This window comes from Psammomys obesus, unplaced genomic scaffold (genome assembly GCF_907164565.1).
Source record: "Psammomys obesus unplaced genomic scaffold, mPsaObe1.curated_primary_1811, whole genome shotgun sequence".
In the NCBI taxonomy this organism is placed as follows: Eukaryota; Metazoa; Chordata; class Mammalia; order Rodentia; family Muridae; genus Psammomys; species Psammomys obesus.
In genome coordinates this window covers 572,238-584,844 of record NW_026591560.1, presented here as the reverse complement: position 1 = coordinate 584,844, position 12,607 = coordinate 572,238, and the positions used below count along the sequence as shown (strand labels likewise).

The 12,607-nt window shown below is 53.2% G+C and overlaps 2 protein-coding genes across 3 annotated transcripts in view; one reads left to right on the top strand and one right to left on the bottom strand.

The window, feature by feature from the left end:
• Positions 1 to 2,611, top strand: part of Macrod1 (mono-ADP ribosylhydrolase 1) — a 140,211-nt gene extending 137,600 nt beyond the window's left edge. Inside the window, exons 5-11 of one of the 2 annotated variants that reach the window (XM_055610507.1) lie at positions 983 to 1,099; positions 1,374 to 1,495; positions 1,582 to 1,612; positions 1,708 to 1,781; positions 2,078 to 2,159; positions 2,255 to 2,287; positions 2,464 to 2,611. In XM_055610507.1, the coding sequence (XP_055466482.1) occupies positions 983 to 1,099; positions 1,374 to 1,495; positions 1,582 to 1,612; positions 1,708 to 1,781; positions 2,078 to 2,159; positions 2,255 to 2,259 (431 nt within the window). In that variant the 3' untranslated portion in view covers positions 2,260 to 2,287; positions 2,464 to 2,611. The remainder of the gene's footprint in view (positions 1 to 982; positions 1,100 to 1,373; positions 1,496 to 1,581; positions 1,613 to 1,707; positions 1,782 to 2,077; positions 2,160 to 2,254; positions 2,288 to 2,463) is intronic. The other variant, XM_055610506.1, reaches the window with a different exon arrangement.
• A 164-nt stretch (positions 2,612 to 2,775) lies between these two features.
• Otub1 (OTU deubiquitinase, ubiquitin aldehyde binding 1) lies at positions 2,776 to 10,855 on the bottom strand. The gene is made up of 7 exons (XM_055610510.1): positions 10,419 to 10,855; positions 8,689 to 8,750; positions 8,348 to 8,446; positions 4,597 to 4,715; positions 4,307 to 4,391; positions 3,963 to 4,157; positions 2,776 to 3,830 (listed from the first exon to the last, which is right to left on the bottom strand). Exons 1-7 carry the CDS (start codon positions 10,474 to 10,476, stop codon positions 3,633 to 3,635), a joined length of 816 nt encoding a protein of 271 aa, XP_055466485.1. The 5' UTR covers positions 10,477 to 10,855; the 3' UTR covers positions 2,776 to 3,632.
• Between the last annotated feature and the right edge of the window lie 1,752 nt (positions 10,856 to 12,607).

Here is a 12,607-nt window from a genome sequence, read left to right as displayed (position 1 = left end):
CAGCTGCTGTGCCCTAAACCTGTACCGAGAAGTTGGGGGGCTGCGGGAAGGATAAAGGGTCTTGTGTTAGGAATCTGTAAAATGGAGCCAGAATGGTTTTTGCCTGATGCCAGTGCAGCCAGATGGCAGGCAGTAGAGCTTCTGGAGGGTAGGCCTAGGTCCCATCAGCCCTCCCATCTCAAGGGCCGCTGTCCCCATTTTGCAGTTGAGACGGTGGTAAAGCAGGTGCAAGTCTGTAGCAGGCAGAGGCAAACCAATCCTTGCCCCCACCTGCTTGGGCAAAGCTGCATGGGACCTGGATGAGTCAGTCGCAGAGTTGCCTCTGGGTCTCTGCTGGCTCTGGGATATCGGAGCACTGAGAGTTGTTTACCTGGGCCTGGGTCCCCAGGGCGGCGGATAGTCTCGAGAGCCTCCCTCGGATAAACAAGCCCGAGCCTGGCCTCCGCTAAGCAGGAGGCGCTAACGCTAACGGGTTTGCTGGTTGCCTCCGCAAGGGCTTTCAGCGCCTGGAGACACCTGAGAGGCTGGTCCAATGGGAAGGAGCTGGAAAAGCTAGGCTCAGGCCCCGGATTGGATCTGCCATTTGGAATTAGGAGGCCTCGGTTCCTCAGAATGAATCAAATGAGGCTTAGAGACTGGCATGGCCTTGTCAGAAGGTGGGCTTTGGGATCCCACCAGATTTTTGGATCTGAGTAGAAAGGACAGGTGACTTCAGAATGGCGCATCCGGGACAGAGAACCAAGAGGGTGGGCCAGGCGCGCCCCCTGCCGGTTGCCCGTGCCTCTTTGCTCCAGGGCCCCGCTGCAGCTCCTTGGAGCCTCAGTTTCCCTAGATGTGAAACAAGGGGTGACAAGAGCAGCTGGGGGCCTTGGAGAGAACACTGTGATGCAAAGCCTCCGAGTTTCTCGGGATTGGGGTATCATGCACGATCCTTCAGCAGTGTGGGTAAACCCAACAGCTCATTTCTCCTGGTATCCCGCAGTGGACGGCTGCATTCACCGGGCAGCGGGACCCCTGCTCACTGACGAGTGCCGCACCCTGCAGAACTGTGAGACCGGAAAAGCCAAGATCACGTGCGGCTATCGGCTGCCGGCCAAGTGTGAGTGCACGCGGGGTACTGCCCGCAGCCCCAAGGGGGCATCTTGAAGTGTAAGGGCCTGGTCCCTTTGACACATGAGATTACAGATGGAAAGGGGCTGGAGCTGCAGCGGGCAGGTGAGTGGGAGTGAGCAAGGGGCAGTGTCAAGGTCTTCCGCCACCTAGCAGCATCGTGTGGTGAGAAGGCACAAGTGTGTGCAGCAAGGGTAGACTCTTTCTGGTGAGATGATGGGGAGGACCTAGGCCACCTGACCGAAGCCGTCACTCCACCCTAGATGTCATCCACACGGTGGGGCCCATCGCCGCGGGCGAGCCCACTGCCAGCCAGGCAGCCGAGCTCCGCAGCTGCTACTTGAGCAGCCTGGACCTGGTGCTGGAGCACCGGCTGCGCTCCGTGGTAAGAGTCGCTACAGCGGGGAGTGGGGTGGCCAGGAAAGCACCTACTGACTAAGTCCCCGTGTCGTCCCGCACTCCTTTCCCTAGGCTTTTCCGTGCATCTCCACAGGCGTGTTCGGTGAGTGGAAAAGCAAGGCCGGGCACGGGCAGTACGGGGACCCACCCACGGAGGTGGGCGGGGCCAGATGTGTACTCACCAGACCCTGCCCCTAGGCTACCCCAACGAAGGGGCTGCGGAGGTAGTGCTGGCTGCGCTGCGGGAGTGGTTGGAGCAGCACAAGGACAAGGTGAGATCTGTGGCGGGAGCAGGGGAGCTTCGTGATGAGCTGGTATGGCCAGTTGGCACCTGCCCTTCGCGAGGCCACTCCCTCGGTGGGGCTCAAGACAACCATGGGAAGGAGGGAGGGCCGTGCAGTCTCACTCCCCGTTCCATGAAAGGTAGTGGATTTCCAAATCCCAGCGGCGGACAGTGCACCCATGCTAGGCTAGCACCTGCCAGTGTAGGGGAGCTTGGGGGAGCCAACAGTGCTAGGACTTAGGGGCCAGCATAAGCCTCGCCCAGGCTGAGCAAACCGTGGCACAGGTGGACCGGCTCATCATCTGTGTGTTCCTGGAGAAGGATGAGGGCATTTACCGAGAGCGCCTGCCCCATTATTTCCCAGCAGGTATGTGCCCTTGTTTTTCTCGCCCCACCCCACCCCAGGACGACCTACCCCTCCCCATGGCCCTGGGGCAGCTCTCACTGTCCTCTGCCTTCCAGCCTGACTCCCACAGCCCGCCCCGAACAGGACTGGTAAGCAGGGCCTGGCCCAGTGTGGTGTGGCAGCCCTACACTACTAACCCAGCCCTCTAACATCTGCTCAATCTGCCTTCGCCGACCTCCACGCAGTGGGGCGGTGAGGCTGGGGAGGGAGCTCAGGGGCTTTCCGAAGTCTTCAACTCCCTTTAACATATCTGCTCTGCCCTCAGACCCACCTGGGCCTGTGGGACCTCGCTCCCAGCTCTGAGAAGTCTCGGAAGCGGACAGCTTGTTCCAGCCTGGCCACCACGGGGTTCTGTCCTTTCCCTCGTATGTCCTGCCCTGCCTTTCAGAAGCCTAATAAAGCTGTCTGATTCAGCCCTCACTGTCTGAATGCTGGGGTCTGGTCTGCCTGGGCCCAGAGAGGAAAGTGGCCCGTGGAGGGGATGGTATCTTGGGCACCGCTGTTCTTGCTTCCAGAGGCTACCAAGGCCCTGGGTGAGCCATGAGGGTAGATGCAGGCCAGACAGCAGAGGCAGCAGCAGCAGCACTTCACATTTATTGAGGGCCTGCCCCCAAGGAGCTCACAGCCTGGGCTGAGACCCCACATGTGCTGGGGATGGAGAGGAGAAGGCAAAGAGGCAGGTAATGCAGATATGGCCCAAGCAAAGGGGTGCAGAGCAGGCACAGGCAGGGGCTCCAGGGAAGGGAACAGGCAAGCTCTACCTAGACACGAGGCCTAATGTTCCTCTGACAACAGGTCAGCTCCCCCAGGGGCCCACTGTGGGTGCCTAGCGTCTCCACCTGCCCTGGGTCAGCCTCTTCCCTTAAAACTCTCATCCCAGGACTCCTAGGTCATGCAGACCCCTGAAGGTGGGCAGCTGGGATGTAGGACCCTGGCCAGAGTAGCAAGTCTATAAGGGGTAGATCTGAGTGTGGGCAACCTGAGATCTCTGGCCAAGTTCCCAAAGAACTTCAGCAGCTCACAGAGACGCCTGGAAGGTCAGGGAAAAAGGGGGCAGACCTTATGGGTAGAAAACATAACTCCAAAGAACCAAGAGGGGGCCTAGAGCCCTCAAAATTCTCTTGGCAGGAGTGCCTGGGAGTAAACAGGTAGAAAGCTGGGGAACCCACCCCAGGGAAAGGGACAGCCAGACACACAGCAGCCAGTGGGCAGGTAGGGAAGAGCAGCAGAGCAGGGAAACGCACACTCAGGCTCACCACCAGCATCCCCTTTAATAAAACATGGAAAGTTGTGACAGGAAAAGGGAAGAGTGAAATATGACCATTTACAACCACAAAAAAAAAGAAAGAAAAAAGAACAAAAACCCTCTGTACATGTCTAGCGCCTGCAGCGCCTGGCGGGGGGAGGCAGGCAGGGCACAGCAGGCCGGTGGCCCTATTTGTAGAGGATATCGTAGTGTCCAGGTCGGTAGAGAAGGTAGACCTTGGGCTCAGAGCCCTCAGGGAAGACGTGTGGGTTGGTGGTGCCGCCCTCACCGCGGTCCATGTACTCCACTTGGATGGACACGCTGAGGGCCTGGGCCAGTGCAATGATGTGGATATGGTCGCTCTCCTTGCACATAGGTTCCACCTCCTGTGGCATAGACGCAGGTCAGGCCTGTCTCGGGACCACTCCCCCAGGTCCCACAACTCACCCTGGCATGCCCCACCCAAACACAGAAGAGAAAAGGAGGGCCCCAGGGCAGAGTCAGAGAGGAGATAGCACCTGCTGGCAGAACTCCTTAACAGTCCGGCCACCCTCTATGAAGTGCTCGAAGAACTTGCTCTCCCGCTGAAGGTAGCCTGAGGTGAGCAGCCGCAGGTAGACTACAAGGTAGTCTGAGGTGCTCTGGTCATTGAAGGAGGCCAGCAGGTCAGCTACTGAGGTCTGCTTCTCCACCTGCTCAATTAGGTCCATGAACTGCTCCACCAAGGGACAAAAGATGAGTAAGAAGAGGCCACCCTCCCTGTTAGCCCAGCAAACACTACGCCATCTTCTACAGACAGGGCTGGCTGGCCTGCCCTGCCCTGCCTGCCTCCCCCTGCCAGGCGCTACACAGGCCAGCTCACCGTATTGTGGAAGTCCTCAATTGTGAACTCAGTGAAGCCCTGGGACACCAGGTCCTCTTTACTCTTGGCAGACACAGCCTTGAACCTGTGGGTGGGAAGGGATGGGAAGCTAGAATGGGCTCCTCAGGCAGTGGAGCAAGGCCCTGGCCAGTCCAGCCCTACCTCGACAAGAACACCCACCAAGCTCAAAAGGAAGCCCCCAAGCAGCCCAACTGATGGTTGGCCTACGGCCCCAGCTCCTATTCATCAGGGGCGGCCCAGAGCCCCCAGTGCCCATACGTCCTCCTCACCGCTGTAGCTCCTTGCTGTCATCTAGCAGAGCCTCCAAGTGGGAGAAGCCGAATGCTCGATAGAAGCAGTTGCCATCGGGCCTGGTCTTCCGGATGTAGGAGTACTTTTTGTGGAGGTCCTGCAGAGGAGCAGCCCAGCTTAACACCTAGCCAGGCAAGGAGCCGGCCAAAGCAGCAGTGGCAACCTCCTGACTGCTGAATGGGGACACCAAGTCCCCCACTGGAACAAAGTCCTGGAAGCTGTGTATTTATTTATGTGTCAACGGGTGTACGGTCATCCGCTGCTGGCCGTGTGGGTGCTGCTGGCTCCAAGAGCTCTGCTTATAAAAACAGGTGACTAAATCTGTCCTGACTAATGCAGCTTTTCAGGTCTTTCAATGCAAGCAAAGCAGGGGAACAGGACAGGCCTAGCAGGGCTCCGGCCACAGAGCAGCAATCTCTACAGCCTGAGGCTAACCCAGCTCCCCATCCACTTTCACCTTCTAACCATGCTGCCCACAGCAGGGAACATCTCCTTCAGCCTTTCTACTTCCTTCAAATGAAGCACCCCATGACAGTGATTCCACCTCTCACCCACCTGGACACCTTGCCCCTAGACACCTCTTTTGCCTGCTCCTTCCTCAGATGACTACCCTCAGACAACCGCCCTCAGGCAGCCCTCAGTAATGAGTCCGTTCACACTGAGAACACAGCCCTGACATCTCTCATCTGCCCCTAAGCTGCCTCAAAACTCACCACCAGCTCATGTCCTCCTTCAGATTCAAGGACAGCTCCCTGCTAGTTTTGACTCCAGAGGCATGTAAAATCCAGGCAGGTCTCCCAATTTAACAGAAACTACTATGGGAGGCTAGAGCTACCGTACCAGGCCCTCTCCACCCCCAGCCCATCTAGGCAGTGGCAGCACTACCACCCATGTCCTCCTTACCTGCTACCAGGCTACACCTTCTCTTTCTTCAATCTGAAGGGTAAGCCTCCCACCAACACACAGCAGCCTTCCTCAAGACACCTCTCAGCTACAACATAACCAAGCGGGACTTCCTGCCTGGCCTGTAAACACCACACGCCTGACAGTAACTTCACCCCTTGTGCACAGATAGCTTTTCCTTTCATTTTGGTTTTGAGACTGGATCTCCTTTTGAAAGCCAGGCTGGCTTTGAACTTGCAGTAACCTTCTTGCCTCAGGCTTCTGAGTGCTGAAATTATAGGTCACCAAACCCAGATAAAAGTTCTACCTTAGATGCTCTGCCTCCCTACACCTCTTCACTGTCTCGGACATCTCCAATGCCACAGCTGGGTTGCGCCAACTTACACTTTCTGAGGCTTTGAATTATCTGAGAGATGGCTCATTTCTCCAACATATCCACCCACCAGTAGCTCCCTCAGGCTTTTCCTTCAACACACCTAGCACCCAAATGTATCACGACACAGCCCACTCTCAGTCCATTACCCCTGCTTCCTATTCTACTGCCAAAGCCCTTTAATACTCCCTCTGGCTCCACCTTGTCCCCTGAAGCAACAGTAACCTTAAAGACAAGCCCTCTTCCTCCCTGCATCCTTGAAGGCACTCACACTCAGGCCAAACTGGCTTTCATGGTAGCCTCCACCTGCCCAGATGTCTCCTTCTTAAACCACCTCAGCCTCCACTCCTTTTGGATGCCCTGTCACTTGTTATCTTGTGCCTCTCTGTTCATCAAATACATCTTTCAGGGAGGCTCTTGCCCACTGCCCCTATTTAAAATGCAAATTCTTCTGCTCCTTATTTCTCTTCACAGCACTAACCACCTCCAACAACCAAACTTGGTGTGTAGGGAGGGTGCAGAGTTGGGACAGGGTTCTGCTATATTTAGCCAGGCTGCCTTTGATCCTCCTCCGCCTCATTTTCTCCCAGGGTTAAAGGCATGTACCACCACACACACCTTTTGGGTCCTCCCCACCTTGCACCATCCCCTGTAAGCATCACAGAAGCAGGACTGTGTTTTAGTCCCCAGTATCTGCAGGACCTCCAGGGCCTGAGGAATGTAACATGACCACTGCACTAAGGCTACTGAGAGCCCAGCCTATAAGCTCCCTGGGCAGATACTGTCAGGCACCCTGTGGAATGCTCATGACCACTTCCTCACAGAGTCTGTTCCACACAGCAGCTCTAACAAGCCTGGCTCTGCTATTACCATCAGGAAGAACAGGAGGGTCTGAGCACAGTACACAGAAAGGAAGTTTACTGGTGCTGAGGTATACTGCTGCAAACACCTCTCTTCAAACATTCAAACATTTTGCTAAATGACTCAACGATAAGAACCTGAGGCTCGGGGCTTGAAAGATGGCTCAGAGGTTAAGAGCACTGGCTGCTCTTCCAAAGGTCCTGAGTTCAATTCCCAGCAACCACATGGTGGCTCACAACCATCTATAATGAGACCTGGTGTCCTCTTCTGGTGTACATGCAGTCAGAACATTGTATACATAATAAATAAATCTTAAAAAAAAAAAAAAAGAAAAAGAACCTGAGGCTCATCCTGTTGGCTTTATAGGGCAGCCTAGTACAACAGGTGGCCCTTGATGGGGTATCACTCTACTAACTGGCCACATGGGCCCTTGCTGGGCAGCAACAGCAGCACTGAGTTCAACATCCTTCTTAAACTTGCCCCATAGGCTGAAAATAACTTTAGCCAGAGATCCACCATTGCCTGAGGTCACACAACTGGAGAGCAAAGGCCTACCTGGCTCAAAATTCAGGGCCTTTATCTCCTCGCATATATTTTGGAGAAATCCCAACCCCTAGCAGTGGGTATGAGCAGATTACAGACTGCGGACAGCTTCTCTAGGTTGAAGAGGAGTTATTTAGCTCACACATTTCACCTTGGGTGCTAAAGACAGAACTTAGAGCCTGGCAAATACTAGGCTCATGCTACTATTGAGCTAGCTGTACCTCAGCCCTACACATTTTAAGTTTTCATTAACTGCCAACTGCTCAAAGTCTAGGAAAGCAATGAATTCTGGCTTCTCTGGCAACAGGAGATTAACTGTAGATACTCCCTCCATGCCTGGCTCTTCTTGAACTGTGATGCCCTCCTAGTTAACCTCTCAGGCAGCTTCACTCACTGGGTTACCTGCTTGGCCACCTGAAGGCCCCAGCTCTAGGGAGAGGATATAAACATCCATGATCCCTGGAGGAAGACTGGAAGTACACCATTTCCTAATTCCTCAGGCTGTCTCCTAAATACTGTTTTCATAGCAGCACCACAGTTCAACCTCCATTGTTCCCAGCCTTTGGGATGGTGGCAAAGAAGCTTGTCTCAGTTTGAGTGATAGATGCAGCATGGACACACATAGGGGGCCTGTCCTCCACAAAGATCCAGTAGACAGACTATAGACAGGTCCCTGTGTGACCAATCGACCCATCCCAACACCAATGAGTTTGGCCCCTGGCTGGGTACTGAGTTGTCAGTGCCCACCTGGTCCCACCTGAGCATCACCTACCTCAACCTTACAGCCACCCTACAGGCAGGTGCTTTCACTGTCCCTATTTTACAGATGAGAACACCCAGGGCTCACAGACACTAAAGGACCTGTCAAGAAGACAGCTGCTGAATGGCAATCTGATATGAATGAAGATCTCAGTCCAGAGGCTGCATACGTCAAGAACTAGGAATGAGAGGTGTGTCCCCCCACCAACACCCTACCCTCTCAAAGATTAGGCCTAGCAAGAAGCAGGGCTGAAAGAGGTTCCCTCTTGCCCCTCTGGCCAGGACCCCACCTTGATCTTCTGTTGGTAGATGTTGTCATCCTCAGCATACTCCTTGTACAGGACTGAGAGTTCCAGCCGCTCTGACACCAGGGGATTCTGCACAGCAATCTGCAGGAGGCAGGGATCCATCATGCTCTGGCAAGGAGGTTGAGTGACACCTACCTTGCCTAACACCTACAAAAGGGGTTCTGGGCTGCTCATTCAGTGACACAGCAAGCCCCATAAAAGCATGAAGAGTCTAGAACAGACTGGAGACAGAAAGGCTTCAAAGTAGACACTGGGCATCAGGCCATGACTATACATCCCTACCACGAAGTCCTCAGCCTCCCCAACCTTCTTCAGCACCTCACCTCCTGCTGAATTCGGTCCTGCTGAGCCATAATGGCTTCATCATAGGCCAGACAGTTAACACCTAGAAAAAGGAGAAGAAAAAAAAGAAGTGCCAACCAGGGTTACTGTAGGGCCTGGCTAGCTCTAAGGGAGTCAGCTTTGGCAGAACAGGTTTGGAATCTGGAACCTTGTACAGTCTTAGCAAAGTCCTTTCCTCTTTAAGTTTTCACTTCCTCGTCTTTTGGAGAAGGTAGCTGGGTACGGTGTCATTTGGGAGTCTAAGGCAGGAAGACAACAAGTCTGTGTAGCTATCATGTAGCCAAGGCTACAAAAAAAAAAAAAAAAAAAAAAACCTGTCTCAAAAAAATAAATAAATAAATAAAATAGTAAAGAATAAATTTTTAAAAACGACAGAATAAAGAACCCCAAGGCGATATCCAGCTCTGATATTCCTTTCTTCCTGCTTTCTCTCATCATTTTGTAGCATCCTGGGAATGCTCTGGGAGTCTCTGGGGGAAGGCAAAATGAGGGGGTGGAGCCCTAGGTGGAGTGAGAACATCCCATAAACATGCACTTTACTAGAACACATCCTTTGTCCTTCTGGGGTCCTGTGTATTGTTAATGTTGTTAGTTTTTCAAAATGACAAAACAAATACAGAGAGCTGACTCCATCTTACCCAAGGTCAAAACCAGTAAAGAGCTGTGGCAAGTCCACATTTGCACAAGGGCAGTTTGAGCTCTTGGACTGCTTGCCATTCACTGCAAAGCCTTCTCCCCTCACCCGCATAATGAATTAATGCCATCACCTTGCTCCCATCATCAAAATATGCTGAGACTCTGAAAGCAGCAACTAATACCTAAACACTCTTAGAGTCATCCACAGATTCGGGGGGTTCATCCTGTGGACTCTACTCCAAGCAGCTACCGGAGAGTCAGGAGACACTAATTCTAGTCCTGGATCCTTCTTAGTGTGTGATGGAGAACAACTTTTTTCGTACCTGGGTTTCCTTGCCCTCAACCTCCATAGTGTGGAGTTAGAGTAAGGTGTACGTGTGCTGACTGACTTTTAAAGTCAATCCTTTGTGGCCTGGTTATCCCAGGTTCTCGGCTCAGCATCCCATGTCATACAACAGGACCGTCCCTCCAATTCAAGAGACTTACTCAACCCCACAGCCCAAGTTCTTGGTAGACATGGAGAGGGTGTGACCGTTTTTTGTCTTCGTTTTTTTGTTTTGTTTTTAAGGACCCGGGATCCAGAAAAACAATGCCTGGCTCTGCTCAAGGGGGGCTGGGAGGCAAGAACGAGCACTAAGGAAGAGGGCCGCCCGTGGCATCCCGAACGGCCCACCAGGAACTTCGTCTTTGGCAGCCCGGCGTCACTCAACGCCTTTCGGCAGCTCGGGCAAAGGCGGGCAGCTCCGGCCAGGCCTAGGCCTCAGCTAGACGGCAAGGACTCCCGCAGGCGGACTGTGGGAGCGGGCCGAGGCCGCGGGACGGCGGAGGCGGGGCGGTCCAGGCCCCGCCCCAGGCGTGCGCGAGAAGCCAAGCCGCAGACCCGGCCGCCCCGCCCGGCCGGGGGTCGCCGCAGCCCTGCTTCCATTGTGAGGGGGAGGGGAGAAGACGCGACGGAGGGCTCCGTCGCACGCTACGCCCGGTCCCCTGCGGCCCTGCTTTCCCAGGCTCCTCGGGAAAGGCCGGCCGAGCCTTGCCCCCGCTAGCCCAGGCAGGACATCCTTCCCTCAGTCCGTACCTTCGGAGTCGCTGCCCAGCGGCTCCTGCTTCTGCTGCTGAGGTTCCTCCGCCGCCATCTTTAAACAGCGCCGCACTGCCGACCGCTTCCGGGTTATTAATTGCCTTCCTCCCGGAAGGGAGCCCCTCCTTGTGACCCCTCCTTCGCAACGCCCCTAGCAACAGGCTCCCTTTGGCGGTTGTCAGGGGCTCCTGCGGCCAGAGAGCCTGGGGCCGGAGTACCCTGGAAAGGCTGACGGTCCGGGTGCACGCCTCCACATTCCCACTCTCCTGAAGGTCCTGCGGTGCTAAGGCCTCCCCGAGTCACTTCTGTTTTCTGTTTACTTAAGTTTGAAACGCGGATTGGGTAACTGAGACGAAGAACAAGATGGAATTAAAGTCACTGAAGGTTCATCTCTGCTGTGCTTGCCCTCCCGGTAGGCGACTGTAGCTGCAGTGCGGAGCGCGGAGCCACCTCGAGACAGGAAGTGGTGACAACATCCTGACGCCCTTCACAGACCCGAAATCTCGGCCTCTCGCCCCTCACTACTGAACCTGTTCTCTGCTGGCTTTGGAGACCTGTTTCCAACCAGGAAAGCATCTTCCCTCGATATCAAAACCATAAAACTCGACCTAACTTTGAGCTCTATGTCCTTCTAGTTGAGAAAGCAGGGCCATTTAAAAGCATGGAGTTAAGTCCATAATCCGAGCGGCGACACGGAAGATCAGTAGTTCAAGGTAATCATCGAATTTCAGGCTAGGCTTGGCTACTAGAGACCCTGTCTCAAAACGGGGCGGGAGAACTGAGCCAAAAAAAAAAAAAGACCATCATTGCCAGTTTTTACAAAGCTTCCCATTTTCCTTAGGTTTTGTCTACATTCTGAGAAATGGGGGCTGACCAGTGGGAAACTTCCCATTTGCAGGCCCTTGTACCCTGAAATGCAAGCACCAGACTGAGTTTGCAGAAGAAGGAATTCATTTACTTGGGCGGTAGTCTGGCTATAGGCAGCACCGGGTAACAAGGCCAGGGTGGAGTTTTGTAGCTCTCTTAAAGATTAAGAAAAATCAAGTACTGGCAGGGCATGGTGCACACCATTAATCATAGCACCCAGGAGGCAGAGGTAGGTAGGTGGATCTCGAGAAGACAGAGAAGCCAGCCTGGTCTACATAAGTTCTAGGCCACTAAGAAGTAAGACTCGGTCTCAAACAAAACATAAAAAGAAAAGCTAGGCCTGGCATGCCTTTGATCCCAGCACTAGGGAAGCAGTGGCAGAGGCAGAGCACCCACACCTCTGAGTTCGAGGCCAGCCTGGACTACAGAGTGAGTTCCAGGACAGCCAGGACTACACAGAGAAACCCTGTCTCAAAAAATAAAATAAAAAGGAAGAAAGAAAAAAGAAAAACAAAAAAGAAAGTGTGTCTTTGGTTATCAGCTATCCTTTTGTTAAAAAATTTATTGTGTCTATGATGTATCAAGGTGCTTGTGTGAATGGGTTTTATAAAACCCATTCTCTCCACTTCTATACGGGTTCTGGATATGGAACTTAGGTTGTCAGGTTTGTATGGCAAACACACTACCCACTGAGCCATCTTGCCAGCCAAGCTCTTTTAGTTATATTTTGAAGATTTATTTATGCATATGTTCCACATGCGTGCCTGGGGCCCGGGGAGGCTAGAGAGGCCATCCAGTAGAGTTAGCTCTGACCCACCCAACCTGGCAGTTCCACAAGTGCTGATGGACTATGGTCACAAGAAGGACCTTCTATGGTCTGGAGAGATGGCTCAGAGGTTAAGAGTACTGGGTGTTCTTCCTAAAGGTCCTGAGTTCAATTCCTAGCAACCACACAGTAGCTTATAACCATCTATAGTGAGATCTGGTGTCCTCTTTCGGCCTGCAGACACACATGCAGGCAGAATGCTGTGTAAATAATAATAATTTTTTTTTTTTTAAAAAAAAGGACCTTCTATAGTGACAAGTTGGGAACCAGAGCCTTAGATTATAACCTTAGTGTTTTTTGCCTTTAAAAAATTACTTATTATATATAATATATATATTACAAATATATATATGAGTGCTATGTCTTCATAAACATGAGAGAATCAGATCCCAATGCAGATGGTTGTGAGCCACTGTGTGGTTGCTGGGACTTCTACTCAGGATTTCTGGAAGAGCAGCCAGTGCTCTTAACCACTTAGCCATTTCTTCAGCTT